This window comes from Anomaloglossus baeobatrachus, chromosome 5 (genome assembly GCF_048569485.1).
Source record: "Anomaloglossus baeobatrachus isolate aAnoBae1 chromosome 5, aAnoBae1.hap1, whole genome shotgun sequence".
NCBI lineage: Eukaryota > Metazoa > Chordata > Amphibia > Anura > Aromobatidae > Anomaloglossus > Anomaloglossus baeobatrachus.
In genome coordinates this window covers 441,120,390-441,140,626 of record NC_134357.1, presented here as the reverse complement: position 1 = coordinate 441,140,626, position 20,237 = coordinate 441,120,390, and the positions used below count along the sequence as shown (strand labels likewise).

The 20,237-nt window shown below is 48.0% G+C and overlaps 1 protein-coding gene across 2 annotated transcripts in view; it reads right to left on the bottom strand.

The window, feature by feature from the left end:
- LOC142310279 (uncharacterized) overlaps window positions 1-20,237 on the bottom strand; it is a 69,419-nt gene that overhangs the window by 14,951 nt on the left and 34,231 nt on the right. For both annotated transcript variants that reach the window (XM_075347780.1, XM_075347781.1), the window contains 4 exons: window positions 20,118-20,196; window positions 18,597-18,663; window positions 18,148-18,296; window positions 16,721-17,009 (listed from right to left, as the gene is read on the bottom strand). In XM_075347780.1, the coding sequence (XP_075203895.1) occupies window positions 16,721-17,009; window positions 18,148-18,296; window positions 18,597-18,663; window positions 20,118-20,196 (584 nt within the window). The remainder of the gene's footprint in view (window positions 1-16,720; window positions 17,010-18,147; window positions 18,297-18,596; window positions 18,664-20,117; window positions 20,197-20,237) is intronic.

Sequence of the window (20,237 nt, the reverse complement as noted above, 5' to 3'; positions counted from 1 at the left end):
AGGCGGTCTTCTCCCGGTCCTCTGGGGCCACGGCCACTTGCCAGTATCCGCTGGTAAGATCAAGGGTCGAGAAGTAGTTTGCAGTTCTCAGTGCAGCCAAAGACTCTTCAATATGAGGTAATGGATAGGCATCTTTATGGGTTATCTGGTTGATCTTCCGGTAGTCCACACACATCCGCATGGTACCATCCTTCTTCTTGACCAGTACCAACGGAGCGGCCCAGGGACTACAGCTGTCCCGAATAACCCCTGCCTCCTTCATATTCCTCAACATATCTTTGGCACACTGGGAGTGTGCAGGGGGAATAGGTCTATACCTCTCTTTGATAGGGGGATGTTCACCGGTGGGGATGTGGTGCTGGACCCCCTTGATCTGCCCGAAGTCTAGGGGGTGCTTACTGAAAACCTGTTCGTACTCCTGCACCACCCTATATACCCCCGCCCTGTGATGTGTAGGGGTGTCATCAGTGCCTACATGTAGCTGTTGGTGCCACTCTTTTGTCTCCCGCTGGGGTGGGGAAGTGCTGGTTGTAGGTGGGAGTGTGGATGGACTGGCTTCATGGATAGTGTGAGGGTCCAGGGTGAGCAGCTTGGCAATGGTGGCATACCGGGGAAGCCTGACTTCTTTCTCTCCACAGTTCAACACCCTCACAGGCACTCTCCCTTTCTTCACATCCACCACCCCTCGGGCGGCCATTACAGTGGGCCAGTGCTCGGAAGGCATGGGCTCCATCATCGCAGGGTAGTCACGCCCCTGAGGCCCTACTGCTGCCCTACACCAGATCATCATCTCACTCCTAGGGGGCACAGTCAATGGAGCAACATCCATCACTCTCACTCCACCAATCTCCCCTCCTGTTGAGCTTACATGCTGGCGGTACATCAGAGCTCGGATCTCACGCTGCACAGCTCTCTGCCGGCTCCCTGCTGCTGTGGCGGCCAGCTGTTGCAATAGGGTCAACACATCAGCCATGCAGTGTTCCATTACATTGGTTCCCAGCACTATTTTCGGGTTATGATCACTGGGTTCATTCATGATCACAATCATACCCTGGTGTTGTAGTTCAGCTTGCCCCACTGTCATAGCCACTTGTTTATACCCCACCTGGGTGAATGGAAGTCCATTAGCGGCAATCAACGTTATACTATTGTCTGGGGGCGCCAGCTCGTCTATGGCCCAATACCGCTGGTACAACGTGTACGGTATGGTAGTTACCTGTGATCCAGTGTCCAAGAGAGCCATCACTGGTATGCCGTCCACAGCCACGGGGATGATGGGGCGGGCCCCGATATATCGGTCTCGCCAGTCCGGGGGGCCACGGTGTTCTACTCCTGAGGATTGGCCCGGGGCCCCAGGGGTTGCTCGTTTAACGGGCACTGTCGGAAGTAATGGCCCGGCTTACGGCACTTGTAGCAGATTGGAGGTCTGCTCCGCGGGTTGTTAGCACTTTTCCGCTGCATCCAGGGAACATCCTCGGGACTGTCAGCAAGCTGTATCTGTGCTGGAGGCTGAGATCTGGTCAGAGGTTGCAGTGCAGCAAGGATTTTGGCAAGGTCTCCGTCCATTTGACGGACCTGGGCTGCCAGCTCTTCTACTGTGCTGCTCGGAGCTGCAGGTATTGGGGAGGTTGGTTTGGCTGAGGCCGCCACAACGGGAGCTGTCTCGACGGGCCACGGGACGGGTTCCAGAACTTCGGCAGCTGGGGGCTGTAGTGCTTTGATAGCCCGCTCCTTTAACACAGCAAAGTCCACATCAGGGTGTTCCAGGGCCCACAGCCGGAGATGTTTACGATCCTCAGGGGACCTCATCCCCTGCGCAAATTGCTCCACTAACATCTTGTTGCTGTCCGCCTCACTGATAGAGTTCACCCGCTTCAGCGTGCGGAGGGCGGTCTGCAGACGTAGAGCATAGTCCCGAATGCTATCCCCAGCTCGTTGCCGGCACTGGTAAAACTGCATCCTCAGCTCAGCTTCAGTCCGGGTCTCGAAGGCAGTCTGTAGCTTCTCAAAGATGGTGGCTACAGAGAGCCGGTCCCCCTCGGCCCAGGTCTCCGCTTCCTGCTCCGCCGCACCGGTTAACTGGCCTAGCACTATCGCTGCACGTTGCTTATCAGTCAGGGGGTACAGCTCTAGCAACGGGTTAAGCTTTTTCTGGAAAACCTGTAGGGCATCCGGTTTCCCGTCATACTGCGGTAGCCAGGCAGCTCCGGGTGCATAGGGCAAGGAAAACGGATGACCTGAGCAAGTGCGGGGGCCGCGGCACCTCCCGCCGGTACGGCCGGGACCTGGGCAGGCCCATTCCCATCCGCGGGTGCCGCTGCGGCTGCGACCACCGCTCCTCCAACGGCTCCGTCGGGCGCAGACATCTTGTTTCCGTCCCCCTTAGCTCTTTCCGGCCCCTCCTCTCTCGGGGCAGGGTTTTTGGCCTTCGCGCCTCTACTACTCGAGAAGACGCTCGAGCGGGAACTTTTCGCGCCAAAGATGGCGGCTTCTGAAATTTTCCTGCCGGATACCTCCGGCGGTAACAAGGCGCACCTCTACCAGACGGCAGAGCGGTAAGATCCTGTTCGTGACGCCAAGTTGTCGCGGGCGGGGAGGAGGGTGTCAGCACACTACGCTCACCCCTTCTGCTCGGGTCCGGCGGCTGCTGCTCAGTGGTGGCTCGAGCGGTGGGCCGGATCCCGGGGGTTTCTCGAGCGGCACTCCTCGCCCGTGAGTGAAAGGGGGGTTGTTGGGTGTGGGGATGATTATTGTCCGTGACGCCACCCACGGTTGTGGTGATTTCACCACCGCTGCTCAGTACAGGGGTCCCGGGGATGGTGATGCGAAGCAGCCAGGTGTTGTGTTGCCCCTCCGTGGGTAGGGGTTGGTGATCCCGGGGCCCGGTGATGGTTTGGGGGGAGGTGCAGGGCCTGGTGGGCGCAGGGACGCGGGGGCAGCGCTGTGCCTTGCGGCACTGTGGTACTCACTCAGCCTGAGACGTTGACACAGTTTTTACGGTAAACCAAACGGCTGGTAAGACGGTCCCACGGACGGCTGCACTTGCTCTCCCGGTAGGTGACGGTGATGTCCCTCTTCCTTGCACCTTTGTGTACTTGTTGGTTGCGATGGGTCCCCACCGGTAACCCGCTCCCCGGCTTCAAGCTGGACCGGGGGAGCTCTACTCTTTGCCCGCAGGCGCTGGCCCTAAGAAACGGGTGCCTTGGTGGTGGCGGTGTCTCTTCTACACTGGCTGGGCTGTTGCCTTCGATCGGGACTTTATTGTTGGGGGATCTACGTCCCCTTCACTGACAGATTCGGCAAATTATGGCGACTCCAAGCCTTGCCGGGGTCCGAGAGGCCCCTGCCCTGGTGCTGCCTGTCCTTCGGAACACTGCTCCAGACCGCCGGGCACACAGCCAACGGGGTCCTTCCAGGAACTTCCAAACGGTCCCCCTCCAGACAGTCACCGCCGTCGCTGACCTTGCTGACCTGGTCCTACACACAGCTGGACCCCTTCAGGCTTTTGCACGCTCTTTCTGTTCTGTCGCCTCACTTGCTTTCCTCCTTTTCCACTTTTCTACTCTCACTTTCACTTCCTTAGCTCATCTTAGCTGTCTACTCCTTCACTTAGCTCCTCACTCCTGCTCCTCCCTGAGCTTTCTGCCTGGTTTCTCCCGCCTCCAGAGCTGACCTCCTCGGTGGGCGGAGCCAACCGCCTGGCCCACCCCCTGGTGTGAATCATCAGCCTCTGGAGGAAGGCAACAAGGATTTTTGGTTAGCTTAGATCAGTCATGGCGAACCTTTTACAGGCCGAGTGCCCAAACTGTAGCCCTAAACCCATTTTTTTTTCCGAAGTGCCAACCAATCCTATTATATAAAGAATTGATTGTAACCTTACCTTTGCCGTCTTCTCCTCAGCAGGGGACATCATACTCATGCTTACCACACACTGAAGCTGAGCCCCTGCCCTTTCCAGACACAGCAGTTGGATTGATCTTTCTGGAAAAAATTGCAGCATATTAGTCAGAGATTTTAGCCTGGAATGCAATCAGATGTCGCCCTGTAATCCACATCTACATTTCAAAGTCTGAACACCCTGAAATCCCATGAAGACGTACGAGTTGCCCCCTCCCCTTCATTGTGGTGTAGTTCTGTCCCCCTTCCTGGCCACTTCCTGGTAAACATCACCCCCATCCCCATCCTGATATATATTTCCTACATTCTGGTATATTTGTCCCCATCATGGCCCCATCCTGGTAAATGTCCTCCACTCTGGTAAATGTACCCCATCATTGTAAATGTATCCCATCCTGGCATGTTCCCCCATGCTGTTAAATGACCCCATCCTAGTAAATGTACTTCATCCAGGCATGTGGCCTTATCCTGGTAAATGTCCCCTTTCCTGGTAAATGTCTCCTTTCCTGGTAATTGTACCCCTTCCTGCTAAATGTTCCCCATCCTGGCATTTGTCCTCATCCTGGCATGTTCATGTACCCCCATCCTGGCATATTTCCCCCCATCCTGGTAAATGTATCCCCCATCCTGGTAAATGTACCCCTTACTGGCATGTTCCCCTTCCTGCTAAATGTACCCCATCCTTGCATGTTTCCCCCCATCCTTGCAGTCATGTTTCCCCCCATCCTTGCAGCCATGTTTCCCCCCATCCTTGCAGTCATGTTTCCCCCCATCCTTGCAGCCATGTTTCCCCCCATCCTTGCATCCATGTTTCCCCCCATCCTTGCAGCCATGTTTCCCCCCATCCTTGCAGCCATGTTTCCCCCCATCCTTGCAGCCATGTTTCCCCCCATCCTTGCAGTCATGTTTCCCCCCATCCTTGCAGCCATGTTTCCCCCCATCCTTGCAGCCATGTTTCCCCCCCACCCTTGCAGCCATGTTTCCCCCCATCCTTGCAGCCATGTTTCCCCCCATCCTTGCAGTCATGTTTCCCCCATCCTTGCACGTTTCCCCCACCTTTGCAGCCATGTATGCCCCGTGCTCTGTTTGCCCCGGGCTCTGTTTGCTTGCCCCCGTGCTCTGTCGGTTTGCCACCGTGCTCCGTCGGTTTGCCCCCGTGCTCCTATGTTTGCTCCCCATGTGTCCCCCGTGCGCTCCATGTTTGCCCCGTGCTTGCTCTGTCCCCTGTGCTCCCATGTTTCCCCCGTGCGCTCCATGTTCCCCCGGTGCTGGCTCTGTCCCCTGTGCTCCCATGTTCCCCCGTGCGCTCCATGTTCCTCCGGTGCTGGCTCTGTCCCCTGTGCTCCCATGTTCCCCCGTGCGCTCCATGTTCCCCCGGTGCTGGCTCTGTCCCCTGTGCTCCCATGTTCCCCCGTGCGCTCCATGTTCCCCCGTGCGCTCCATGTTCCCCCGGTGCTGGCTCTGTCCCCTGTGTTTCCATGTTCCCCCGTTGCTGGCTCTGTCCCCTGTGCTCCCATGTTCCCCCGTGCGCTCCATGTTCCCCCGGTGCTGGCTCTGTCCCCTGTGCTCCCATGTTCCCCCGTGCGCTCCATGTTCCCCCGGTGCTGGCTCTGTCCCCTGTGCTCCCATGTTCCCCCGTGCGCTCCATGTTCCCCCGGTGCTGGCTCTGTCCCCTGTGCTTCCATGTTCCCCCGGTGCTGGCTCTGTCCCCTGTGCTCCCATGTTCCCCCGTGCGCTCCATGTTGCCCCGGTGCTGGCTCTGTCCCCTGTGCTTCCATGTTCCCCCGGTGCTGGCTCTGTCCCCTGTGCTCCCATGTTCCCCCGTGCGCTCCATGTTCCCCCGGTGCTGGCTCTGTCCCCTGTGCTTCCATGTTCCCCCAGTGCTGGCTCTGTCCCCTGTGCTCCCATGTTCCCCCGTGCGCTCCATGTTCTCCCGGTGCTGGCTCTGTCCCCTGTGCTTCCATGTTCCCCCGGTGCTGGCTCTGTCCCCTGTGCTCCCATGTTCCCCCGTGCGCTCCATGTTGCCCCGGTGCTGGCTCTGTCCCCTGTGCTTCCATGTTCCCCCGGTGCTGGCTCTGTCCCCTGTGCTCCCATGTTCCCCCGTGCGCTCCATGTTCCCCCGGTGCTGGCTCTGTCCCCTGTGCTTCCATGTTCCCCCGGTGCTGGCTCTGTCCCCTGTGCTCCCATGTTCCCCCGTGCGCTCCATGTTCCCCCGGTGCTGGCTCTGTCCCCTGTGCTTCCATGTTCCCCCGGTGCTGGCTCTGTCCCCTGTGCTCCCATGTTCCCCCGTGCGCTCCATGTTCCCCCGGTGCTGGCTCTGTCCCCTGTGCTTCCATGTTCCCCCGGTGCTGGCTCTGTCCCCTGTGCTTCCATGTTCCCCCGGTGCTGGCTCTGTCCCCTGTGCTCCCATGTTCCCCCGTGCGCTCCATGTTCCCCCGGTGCTGGCTCTGTCCCCTGTGCTTCCATGTTCCCCCGGTGCTGGCTCTGTCCCCTGTGCTCCCATGTTCCCCCGTGCGCTCCATGTTCCCCCGTGCGCTCCATGTTCCCCCGGTGCTGGCTCTGTCCCCTGTGCTCCCATGTTTCCCCGTGCGCTCCATGTTCCCCCGTGCGCTCCATGTTCCCCCGGTGCTGGCTCTGTCCCCTGTGCTCCCATGTTCCCCCGTGCGCTCCATGTTCCCCCGTGCGCTCCATGTTCCCCCGGTGCTGGCTCTGTCCCCTGTGCTCCCATGTTCCCCCGTGCGCTCCATGTTCCCCCGTGCGCTCCATGTTCCCCCGTGCGCTCCATGTTCCCCCGGTGCTGGCTCTGTCCCCCACACCTTGGCACAGCCGCACACCGCTTAAAAATAAAAAAAAAAACTCACCTTGCAACACCCGCGCCATCGCTGCGTCCTCAGTTCAGTTCCCGCGCGGCCACAAGATATCGGCACCGCCTACTGACGCTCCTCCGTCTCCTAGGCAACAGGCCTGCGGCCCAGGAGAGGAGGCGTGTCAGAAGGAGCAGAGATGTCCTCTGCTAAACACCAATTTGCACTGTTGGCGCGACCACACCAATAGTGTAAATTGGTGCAGTGTGGCGACAGCGCGCGTGCCAACAAAAAGGGCTCTGCGTGCCCAGTCTGGCACGCGTGCCATAGGTTCGCCATCACTGGCTTAGATGTTCCTACCTGGGATGTAGGGTGTGGTGGTGTGTGACCTGTGTCCCCTGGCTTGCCCAGGGCGACACAGGTGTGTTTTGCATATAATGAGACGACATGTAAATGGTTAAACAATTGTCAATTTCGACATGAGTGCTCATTTTGCGGGGGAACACATCCCATGGCTAAGTGCTTTAAAAAGAATGCCCAAACCAGTGCCCAAGGGACTTCACTTAAAGAACAACTTAGTAAAAGCATTGACGCCAGTGAGGGTGGAAAAAATGCGTCCATGGCTCGACCTTTTTCCAGACAAGGTGAAGCGTGAATTGGTACTGAAAGGTTTCACGGAGGGATTTTTTGTACCAGAGTTTAAGGGTTTAGGTTGTTGTATGTTTGAAAATCTGGCTTCGGTAAAGGAGCTTCCTAATATTGTGAAGGAAAAAATTGAAAAGGAAGTGGAGGCCGGCAGAGTTGCTGGGCCATTTAGTTCTCCTCCGTTTGCTAATTTTAGAGTCTCCCTATTAGGTTTAGTGCCCAAAAAAGAGAAGGGTAGTTTCAGACTTATTCATCATCTGTCATACTCGGTGGGTGGCTCTTTAAATGATGAGATTGATACTGCAAGTACGTCTGTAAAATACGCGTCTTTTGATATGGCGGTAGATTTGCTCCGACTTGTTGGTAGGAATGCTTTATTGGCAAACGCTGATATAAAAACAGCATTTTGTTTGTTGCCAGTGAATCCATCCGTTTTAATTCGTTAGGTTTTTGTTTTGAAGGTAAGTTTTATTTTGATATGTGTTTACCTATGGGTTTCTCTTTATCTTGTTTGTATTTTGAAGCTTTTTCATCTTTTTTGCAATGGGCGTTACAATATGAGGTTTCAGTAGGGGGAGTTATTCATTATTTAGACGATTTTTTGTTCATTGGTTGTAGTCAGTCGTCAGTGTGTTTAGAGTTCTTATTAAAGTTTATAGATATGGCTAAGTTGTTTGGTGTTCCGTTAGCAGACGAAAAGACTGTGTTTCCGTGCTGCAGGTTGGAGTTTTTAGGGATTGTGATAGATTCTGAAAAAATGGAGTGTAGGATACCTGAGGAGAAGGTCTCTAAGCTGAAAAGATTGATTGGTGAGATGTCTGTTAAAGAGAAAGTAGGGTTGAAAGATTTACAGTCATTGCTTGGATCATTGAACTTTGCCTTAGGGATCATCCCGATGGGCAGAGTGTTTTCTAGGAGCCTTTATGACGCAACGAGAGGGGCTAAATCCCCAAGGACGCATATTAGGGTTACTAGGAACATGAAAGATGATTTGGCTATTTGGATTGATTTTCTTCAGGATTTTAACGGTATAGCTTGTTGGCAAGAAGAGTTTCAGTCATCTGAAGCTTTGTCCTTTTCTGCTGGTGTCGATAGTTCTCTGGGTTATGGGATAGTTCTCCATAACCGCTGGTCTGTTGGTTGCTGGCCCAAGTCATGGGTCCAGAACATGGTGATTCAGAATGTTACGGTGCTGGATTTGTTTTTAATCCTGGTAGCAGTGGTGATCTGGGGAAAAATTTTAGCGAACAAAAGGATTATTTTTCTTTCCGACAACCAAGGGTTGGTCTTTTGTATCAACACACTGTCTTCAAAATGTTTTTGGGCGTCAAAGATATTGAGACATCTTGTTTTAATTTGCTTAAAGTTTAATATTTGGTTAAAAGCAGCATTTAATATGAATAAGAACAGGAATACTGTGGCTGATTGTCTTTCTCACCAGCAGTGGGCGAAGTTTAGGCATCTGGTTCCCGATGCCGATCAAGATGGCACCCCTTGCCCTCGTCATCTGTGGGACATTCTATAGGTTTGATTGGTGGGGCAATCAAAAATTCAGTGGCTAGTAGAACATGGGCTGGTTATTCGGTCGCATGGAAAAAATTGTGTGATTTCTGTTTTGTAAAGAATGTAAAGGTTTCTGCAGTAAATATGGATACAGCTTTATTATTTCTAAGTGTTTTATTAAATGAAAACATTAGTTATGCTTCACTGGCAAGGGTTATTGCCGGGGTTTCATTTTTTCTAAAACTGCATGGCAGTCCCCCATTGAATAGTTACTTTGCGGTGAAGCAGGTATTAAAGGGTTTAAAAAGATCAGGGTGTCACCCTGATAAAAGATGTCCAATTTCCTTTGAATTACTTGGGAAGTTATGAGAAGTATTACCATTTGTATGTTTTGACTCGTTCGAAACATGCTTATTTAGAACGGCTTTCATTCTGATGTTTTTTGCTGCATTGAAAATCAGTGAGTTAGTAGCTATTAGTAAAAATCAGTTATCTGGTTTATCGGTGAGCGATGTAGTATTATCTAATGACCGATTATTGATCACTCTTCGGAGATCAATTGGGTAAAGGTCGGGTCATTTCATTAAATAAAGTGCTGGATTCAGAGTTATGTCCGGTTAGTAATGTGCATAAATGGTTTCACTATCGTTCCATGGTGCCTGGCTCTTTTTTGGTTCATGCCAATGGGGAACCAACTACCATATTCCAGTTTAATAGTGTTCTAAAGAAATGTCTTGCTAAATTGAATATTAGCTCCCAAAAAATTTCTTCCCATTCATTTAGGATCGGAGCTGCCACTGAAGCAGCAATGCTCGGGCTAGGCGATGACACAATTAAGTGCATTGGCCGTTGGGAATCGAGGAGGTTCAAGGCATACATTCGTCCTAACTTATTGTTTTAATCATTTTCAATTTTAGGACCTTTGACGGTATGGATTGCAGGACACTCTTATATTTTTATATAGCAGGAGCTACACTGAAAATGTATCATTCCAACAGGAATCTATTCAATTTTTTTGGTTTGGGTTCAGGGGCCTACGGTGGGTAAATTTGGTTAATGTTTTGAATGACTTGATCTTGAAGGCCCCGCTTCCCGATTTAATCATCATTCATTTGGGAGGCAATGATATTGGTAAACTAAATACTCTCGAAATGTTATTTAGGATGCTTAGGGATTTAATGAGTATAAAAACCAGGTTCCCAGACACTGCATTGGTGTATTCTGAGATGGTACCGCGTTTAGTGTGGAGTATAGAGGGGTGCTCGTTCATGAACAAGATTAAAAAAAAGGATTAATAGGGAGCTGGAAAAATTGTTTAATGTTTTGTGTGGTTTCTCTTACCGGCACATTGATTTAGAGGGTTTTACTCCAGGGTTATTTAGGCAAGATTGGGTTTACCTGTCAGACATAGGTTTGGATATTTTTAGTCTGTGGTTGAGAAGTGGCTGAGTGGTTTGGGGGCGGGGGACTTTTTAGTCGTGTCCTTGTGGAAAAATCACCCAGGTCTCCTGGGTGGATTTGCTTGGTAATGGTGTATTTTTTGGTTGCATGATGGTGTAACATTATGCATTTATGTTTAAAATATATTTATAGGTTTGTTGGTATCTTTGATGTTTATTTGGATTGTATTGGTTACTCTTAATAAACCATCACGGCCACTTTTCATCCACACTCTGTCTGTGTCTATTTATTTATTTATTAAGATATTTATTTAATTTATTAAAGTAAATGGGTATTTAACTATGCCTTGTGCTACCATGTACAGTGGACAAAGAGTTCTCTCACCACTTTGGTACATAGTACACATCTTCAAATGGTGGTAACCGAGACTAGATGCCAATGAATTTTAGTGAATCTAAAATTCAGCCCTCTCAGTATTCATGGCTGGGATTTTATTGGTTGTTATGGATATAATCGGGGGTGGACGAGCCATCTGGTAAATACTAGATTCACTGGTCTGGCTGTTTTGATTGAGTCACTTTTAACAGTAGTGGCATCCTCAATACAATGGTACGTACTACCAACTGTGGTGAAGAACAGAGCCATAAGCTCCGTGTTCAATCATTTACTCTAGCAACATGTAGGCTACTTCCGGCCTGTTGGAGTCCGGCACCACGCAGGGGACGTCGAGCGGTGCTATGCCTCACTGCATGGCGCTGTCTGCATCCACTTCGAGACAGAAGATAGAATCAGAGATGGCAGCTGCAATGGTCGGGGTGCCTGTATTAGGTGAGTATAAGATTTTTTTATGGGCGGTATTGACAATGATACTGTTATGGGGGACCATCAAACTGTGGGTAGTACTGTGCATAGGGAAGCATTATATCTTGTGGGGGGGAGCTATGTGGAAGAACCTTAAAACTATAAAAGGGGGTTGTGGGAGGATCTTCATACTGTATGGTGGACTCTGTGGGACATAATACTGTATATGGGGCTGTGTTTGGGGAATTACACTATATGGGTGGCTGTGGAAGGATGATCATACTGTATTAGTGGTTATTAGAGAATAATCATACTGTATGGAAGGCTATGGAACGGCAATCATGCTGTATGCTGGCTGTATGAGGGGACCATCATATTGTAGGTGGGGCTGTGTGGATGGACCATGAAACTGTGTGGGGGGATCATCTTACTGTGCAGGTGGAGAAATGTGAGAACATCATTCTGTGTGGGGACATTTTTTGCGGAATCATACTCTAACAGAGCCATGGAACTGACACTAAGGGGTTACGGTATGGGCAAAATAACATATAAATAATGTAAGTGTGGCAATACATATACAGTACAGACCAAACGTTTGGACACACCTTCTCATCTCTAGATCTCTAGAACAACTGTTAAAGAGGAGACTTTGTGCAGCAGGCCTTCATGGTAAAATAGCTGCTAGGAAACCACTGCTAAGGACAGGTAACAAGCAGAAGAGACTTGTTTGGGCTAAAGAACACAAGGAATGGACATTAGACCAGTGGAAATCTGTGCTTTGGTCTGATGAGTCCAAATTTGAGATCTTTGCATCCAACCACCATGTCTTTGTGGAAAAGGTGAACGGATGGACTCTACATGCCTGGTTCCCACTGTGAAGCATGGAGGAGGAGGTGTGATGGTGTGGGGGTGCTTTGCTCGTGACACTGTTGGGGAGTTATTCAAAATTGAAGGCATACTGAATCAGCATGCCTACCACAGCATCTTGCAGCGGCGTGCTATTCCATCCGGTTTGCGTTTAGTTGGGCCATCATTTATTTTTCAACAGGACAATGACCCAAAACACACCTCAAGGCTGTGTAAGGGATATTTGACTAAGAAGGAGAGTGATGGGGTGCTACACCAGATGACCTGGTCTCCACAGTCACCAGACATGAACCCAATCAAGATGGTTTGGGGTGAGCTGGACCGCAGAGTGAAGGCAAAAGGGCCAACAAGTGCTAAGCATTTCTGGGAACTCCTTCAAGACTGTTGGAAGACCATTTCCGGTGACTACCTCTTGAAGCTCATCAAGAGAATGCCAAGAGTGTGCAAAGCAATAATGAAAGCAAAAGGTGGCTACTTTGAAGAACCTAGAATATAAGACATATTTTCAGTTGTTTCACACATTTTTAAGTATTTCATTCCACATGTGTTAATTTATACTTTTGATGCCTTCAATGTGAGTCTACAATTTTCAGAGTCCTGAAAATAAAGAAAACTCTTTGAATGAGAAGGTGTGTTCAAACTTTTGGTCTGTACTGTACTTCTCAGGTATCTTAAAAAATTGTGAGGAATGACCTTCTATGGCTGCACTTATGTGCAGTGGTAGACTTTTTGGTGGCGTGTCCAATCATTCATATGTAGGCTCCTGCCCAGGAGTAATATATTGATATAAAGATGCATTGAGGGTTATTATCAGAAAACAGAGGAGTATTGTTGTTCACTGAGAGTGCATTATGAAAGTCTAGGGCAGTGGTTATAGCACTTTATGGTTAGACGTGGGACAATGTGAGGAGGGTCATAGAAAAGTAGTAAGCCAAAGTTGTCTCTGTGTTCCATTTTGCAGGGACGACTTATGGTGGAACAAGTGATCATGGTGGTCTGCACCAAATGGGAAAGAAAAGGGAAAGTTAATAACTAAGATCCTCCAGAAGATCACTGGTGAGGACCTGCACAGCAGTCACATATGATCTGCAGAGCACTGGTGTAGAACCGTAGGCCTTGTTCACATGCAGCATTTTTTATATAAAGGAGACGTTGATTTTTACAGTACAAGCAAAAGCTTTATTTCCCTGTGTGAATTAGAGAGCAGCAGTGTTTTTGAGATCTGCAGCATCTCAGTTCTTTAAAGTGGTTTTCCGGCTTATTTTACTTATTTTTTGTTATTTCACTATTGGGCTACATTGGAGCTAGTAAGTAAATAGTAACTACCTACCTGCCCTGCTGTCAGCCCCTCTCCCCCGGCCCAGAGCAATGTGACTGCTCCTGCCGGGATTTTGCTACTTCCTGTGATGATACGTCAACAGGAGCTGGACCTTGTTGACGGACATCACAGCTGACGTCATGTTGCCGCCCTGCAGCCGACCAGATACAGTGCGATGAGCTCCTGCCCCTCTCATCCTTCCCCGCCCCCTCCCCACATTCTGTACTCTCCCCCGCTCCCTGTGCGCTGCTATCTGTGCCCTGTATGTGCCCAGGTCCTGGACAAAAAGCATCGCCCTCTCTGTCTAGGACACTGTCAGCGCTGTTTGCCACAGCTCATTGTGATATACAGTATGGGCCCGGGTAACTGTGTCCCCCCCTGCCCCGTGCGGTATCTCTCTCCTCACACTGTGATGAATACAGCCAAGAACAGAGAGCAGGGACATCACTTGACACCAGTAAACAACAGCACTGAGCTCTGCATCACCTAGCTGTAAGCAGGCTGCACTCATCACAGCACGGAGGAGAAGATAAAGCATGGGTGAGAGAGGGGGTGCAGAGAACAGAGTGCAGAGGGAGAGAACAGAGTGCATGGGTGAGAGACAGAGTGGGTGGGTGGCAGAGAAGAGAGTGCAGGCGGAGACAAGACACTGCCCAGGTGAGAGACAGAGCGGGGGGCGGCAGAGAAGAGAGTGCAGGGGGAGAGAAGACAGTGCACGGGTGAGAGACAGAGGGGGCAGAGAAGAAAGTGTAGGGGGAGAGAAGACAGTGCACGGGTGAGAGACAGAGTGGGGGGGATGGGGGCGACAGGGGAGAGAGTGCAGCGGGAGAGAAGACAGTGCATGGGTGAGAGACAGCGAGGGGGAGGGCGGCAGAGAAAAGAGTGCAGGGGAAGAGAACAGAGTGCACGGGAGAGATACAGAGCAGGGGGGAGAGGGGGTGGCAGAGAAGAGAGTGCAGGGGAAGAGAAGACAGTGCACAGGTGAGATACAGAGCAGGGGGTGAGGCTAGGGGGGCTGGGAGACATAGCCTAACATAGTCAGTATATGGCGGTAATATCAGGCTTCATACAGTGGTCTTTTTACAATGGTTTATCAGTACTGTACATGCTGGTCATATGTGGTTATAGTCTGGTGGTACGTTCCCACGATCACTATTTGGAGAGTTTTTTTATGTTGTGGACTTTCTGCAGCACTTCTGCACCTATTATATAAATTAGGTAACCTGTCAGTGTTTTTTTTCACATTTTTTTTTACACGGTTTTTGTCTTTTTTTATCATGTTTTAAATAAAGTTGCTTTGTTTTTGATACTTCCTGGTATATACTTAGACAAAACTTTACTGGTACACTCTTGAACATCTAATGCATTTCTATGGGACTGAGTGAGGGCCTGCTTTTTTGCGCCCTGAACTGATGCTTTTACTGACACCATTTTGTGGTAAATAAGATGTTTTCATTGCCTTTGATTGCAATGTTACAGCGTTCTAAGAAACATTTGTGTTATTTTTTTAATTGCTTTACTTTAAATGGAGCAAAAAGAGTTGTGATTTTAATTTTTAGATTTTTTTCATATTTTTTAAAACTTTATTTTTTTATTGTTTTTGTTAGTCCACTTATGGGACTTGAACCTGCAATCATCTGATCGCTTGTGCTATACACAGCAGTGCCTCTGTACTGCTATGTATAGCAAAAATCACATTCTCTTCTGAACGCCAGCTAAACAGTGGCTTTCACAAGAGACTGGTCATGACAAGCACACGTTAAAAGGAAGCAAAATAAAGATTAAAACAGGAGAATTATACTTACGGAGTCTCCCACGCGGCTATCACACTGCTTCCGGGCCTGCTCAATAACTCTCATGCATATTCACTGCTTTCCCTGCCAACCTTCTGTAACGGAATCTGTAATCGGTTGCAGTCAGACTGCCGGCATGCCTGTATCTGAGATTGATTGGGGAGTGGAAAAATAAATAATTTAAAAAATTACGTATGATCTGCTGTATATTGATACCCAGCGCAGATAAAGCAAACAGCTACATGCTGAAGCCCCCAGCTGTGCACGTTATCTTGGTTGTGTATCAAAATACAAAAGACCCCATACAGCTTTTTTTTTTAAATTATTTAAATAAATAATTAATAAAAATTGGCGTGCGGCCCCCTCCAATTTTGAGACCCAGCCAAGATAAAGCATACAGCTATTTGCTGCTATTCTCAGGCTGGGGAGGCCCAGCCTGAGAATTACTGGTTACATGGTTAAACTAGCAGCTTCCTGCCACCCCAAATTTTCTTGCATCCATTAGATGCGACAATTCTGGCACCTTACCCAGCTCATCCCTATTGCCCTGATGGGCAATTGGGGTAATAAAACGGGTTAATGACAGCTATGATTTGTCACATCCAATAGCTGAGGGCTGCTTGTTTTTTGGCTGGGGAGGGTCCAATAACCATGTGCCTCTCAAGGCTGAGAATACCAGCACCCAGCTGTCTGCTCTATCTTGGCTGGGTATTAAAGTTGGGGGGACCGCGCTCCGTTTTTTTAAATTATTTATTGCAATAATTAAATTAATTTAATTAATTAAAAACAAAAGCTGCATGGAGTCCCTCGTATTTTGATACACAGCCAAGATAATGTATACAGTTGGGGTCTGCAACCTGTAGCCGTCTGCTTTATCTGCACTGGCTATCAATATACGGGAGATCTTACGTTATTTTTTTCCAATTATTTATTTATTTTTACACCCAAAACCAATCACAGATGCTGGTAGTCTGACTGTGACCAATCACAGATGCTGTCACAGAGGGTGGGAGAGGGAAGCAGTAAATATGCATGAAAGTGGACCCGAAAGTAGTGTGACAGCCACACGGTAGACTCAGTAAGTATAATTCTACTGCTTTACAGCCCCCTATCCCTTACTAACACCATTTTACAGCACACATGTTCGGATCCCCATAGACTTATATGGGGTTCCGTGTCCAGGCTAATGTTCGGGTTCAAGTTGTTTTTTTTGCTTTTTTTTTTAAGACCGGCCGGACCTGAACATCTGCGGGGGTTAAATGTTATATAGCAGTATTATTGAAAACGTAGGTTTTGTAGGCAGGATAATATTCTTATTAGATTCCTGGCTGAATTTTAGTCCTAGTCCATCCCTGGGTATAATACTTACTTTTCTTAAATTTCTTTCTTGACTTACTTGCAGACCTCCCATCACTGCTTGTCTCCCATCCTTTTCGATAGTCACACAGAGAATTTATGGTTCATTACTTAAAGCATATTTATAGGCTTGATTAGTTTAATTTACAGAATAGCAAAAATCACCATAGAAATGTTTAAAATCAAAAATTTCACCAAATCATAAAAAATTATGCATATGAATCAGACAGAGAATTTCCAGATTAATATAGTAAAAGCAAAAATAAAAATCAACAAGATTAAATTGTAGGTCATTTTACGGGACAAAGGGGCTTGGGTCAAAAGTATCAACCAACTTGGAAGCTATGCGTATTCCATTTCTGTGACTTCTTTGCTTCTCCTCTGTCCAATCTCTCCATGGATTTATAGTTCTCTTGGATGAAGTCCACCAGCTTTCTGTGCTCCTGCTTGTCTTTTACGGTGAGCATGAAATGGTTTAGAGTGCTAGTTCGCACATTAGGAAGGCGATGGCCACACAAGGTCTCCTGCAGGAAAAATTGGACCAGAGGGGCCTGGAAACGATCGTATCCCATCTCCCCCAAACACTTGAGTATCCTGGTGATCCGCATGTTGTTGTGACTGTAACTGAAAGCAAAGAGAAATTACTTTCTGACTCTGTATTTGTGGAGTTGGGGGAGGATATAGATCCCTTCCCTACAGTAGGCCTGTAACATGCATGCCGCTGCGCAGGGCTTAGAGGCCGCCTCTCTTGTGCATTAGACTTAAGCGGGCTTTACACGTTAAGATATATCTAACGAGATGTCGGCGGGGTCACGTCGTAAGTGACGCACATTCGGCATTGTTAGTGATATCGTAGCATGTGACAGCTATGAATGAGCAGAAATACTCACCTTCTCGTTCATCGTTGACACGTTGCTCATTTTCTAAAAATCGAGCGTCAGGTTCATCGTTCCCGTGGCAGCACACGTCGCTCCGTGTGACACCCCGGGAACGATGAACACAGCTTACTTGCGTCCCGCCAGCAATGCGGAAGGAAGGAGGTGGGCGGGATGTTTACGTCCCGCTCATCTCCGCCCCTCCGCTTCTATTGGCCGGCTGCTGTGTGACGTTGCTGTGACGCCGAACGTCCCTCCCCCTTCAGGAAGCAGATGTTCGTCGCCCACAGCGAGGTCGTTTGGAAGGTAAGTACATGTGATAGGGGGTTACAGCATTGTGTGACACGGGCAAGAAATTGCCCGTGCCGCACAAACGATGGGGGCGGGTGTGATCGCATGACATATTGAAACGTGTAAAGCAGCCTTTACTTCTGAGGCTCACCAGTAGTCTGCTAACAATTTGGTTTGAACTTCAGATAGATTTGAAAGAAGCGAGGAAGCAGGAAAACAGAGAAGATTTGAAAAATCGATGTCTGAATAAAGCCTTATATGAATTCAGGTGTCTCTGTTTTTTCAGACCCAGTCTGAAAAAACTCGACGACATGTATGTTTTTGATCCATGTCTTGGATCAAACTTGCCCATTTGTATCAATGGTTTGTTTTAATTGATAGGTGGTTTAGAACTTTCTTTTTTGGATACAGGAAAAGCAGATGCCACACTGATGGTAGAAATTTAGGTTGGGAGCAAAAGTGGATGAAAATCTGATCCAGTACACTGATGAAAACAGTCTTTTTTTTTTCTTATACGCAAAAACAAGAGGCGTTGGAAAGGTGTAGAATGTGGGAGAACAGAGAATGAAACGATAATACGGAGTATACCTACGTACGTGTTCAAGTTCTCAAATCTCTCCCTCCAGTTTTCTGCTTTCGTCACCTTTCCAGTTTCACTGTTCTGTAGTTTGATACCATAAAATCCTAACATGAGCTTGTATGCCTCAAGAAACCTCTTCATGACTACTCGGTCTTGCTTCATGAGCTGAAAAAGCATTTCAGAGTTTGTCAATATTTAACAAAGTATGGGTGCATTGGTGTTCTTTTCGTGCTCTATTCAGTGGCGAGAAGACAGGCTTTTGGGGAACCTGGTTCTCAAGTTAAGATTAGACCGGCATCTTTCAGAAATATGCCTTAAATGTCTGAAATGGGAATATCCCTTTACAGCCCTTCTATCATGCATGAATTTGATTGGTGGTACTGAGAGTATTCCTGGTTCAAGATTGTGCTTTGGGCCCTAGACTATGTCTGAGCCAGAAATGGTCACTATATTAGTGTCAAGTACCTGGATTTCATCCGTGGTCAGTGGCATGGCACTTGGATTTATACCTGGTTTCCTTAGTGGAAAAAGCCTACATCGGAAAAAGAAGAAATCACAAGTGACTTAAAGATACAGGCCTAGAACGTGAGGCTACACTACAGTAAATGAATGTGATCATAGCATTGAGGTAAGGTACAAGTGCATCTCAATAAACTAGAATATCATCGAAAAGTTAATTCTTATCAGTAAATCAATACACAAAGGGAAACGCATATATTATATAGAGTCATTACAAACAGAGTGAGCTATTTCAAGTGTTTATTTCTGTTAATGTTGATGATTATGGCTTACAGCCAATGAAAACCCAAAAGTCATTATCTCAGAAAACCATCACTGATTGTGGAAGCTTCAAACTAGACCTCAAGCAGCTTGGTTTGTGGCCTCTCCACTCTTCCTCCAGACTCTGGGACCTTGATTTCCAAATTAAATGCAAAATTTACTTTCATCTGAAAACAACACCTTGGACCACTGAGCAACAGTCCAGTTCTTTTTCTCTTTGGCCCAGGTAAGACGCTTCTGGCATTGTCTATAGGTCATAAGTGGCTTGACACAAGGAATGCGACAGTTGTGAACCATGTCCTGGATATGTCTGTGTGGTGGCTCTTGAAGCGCTGACTCCAGCAGCAGTTCCCTCCCTGTGAATCTCCCCCAAATTTTTTTTGTGAATCTCCCCTTTTCTTAACAATCCTATCAAGGCTATGGTTATCACTTTTACTTGTGCACTTTTTTCTACCACACTTTTTCCTTCCACTCAACTTTCCATGAATATGCTTTGATAAAGCACTCTGTGGTCAGCCAGCTTCTTTAGCAATGACCTTTTGTGGCTTACCCTCCTTGTGGAGTGTGTCAATTACTGATTTCTGGACATCTGTCAAGTCAGCAGTCTTCTCCATGATTGTGTAGCCTACAGAACCAGACTAAGGGACCATTTTAAACACTTAGGAAGCCTTTGGAGGTGTTTTTGTGGTAATTATTCTAATTTTTTGAGATAATGACTTTTGGGTTTTCATTGGCTGTAAGCCATAATCATCAACATTAACAGAAAAAAAAACACTTGAAATAGATCCCTCTGCGTATAATGACTCTATATAATTTATGCATTTCCCTTTTTGTATTGAATTACTGAAATTAATTAACTTTTTGATGATATTCTAATTTATTGATATGCACTTGTATCAAACAGCAAAAGATTACCTCCATCTGTCTCTCTCCACAATGTCCCATCGTGCAGCTGGGGGAACTACAGTTCTGTTGGTTCATGAAAAATAATTCTAATACAAAAAAGTTGATGCTTAGGTCTTGTTAAAACATGGGTGAGTGTCTTTTCTCCACAAAGAAGCCGACCATTTATTTTTTGTTTATCTCTGTGATGCCCATTTTGAACCATTTGCATTTTGTGCATGTGTTATTTTTATTATATGTGTTTTTTTAGTACAACAACAAAAAAACAAACAACAGAAGGGATTGTTAGTTGAATAATCTCACCACTGGATGTAGGAATGATTCCTCTCCAATCTGTCGTAGTCATACGCCCACTTTGTAAGTAGCTCATTGATGTACACCCCTGAGGGACAAAAACCGGGTCACACCTTATATCCATCCTCT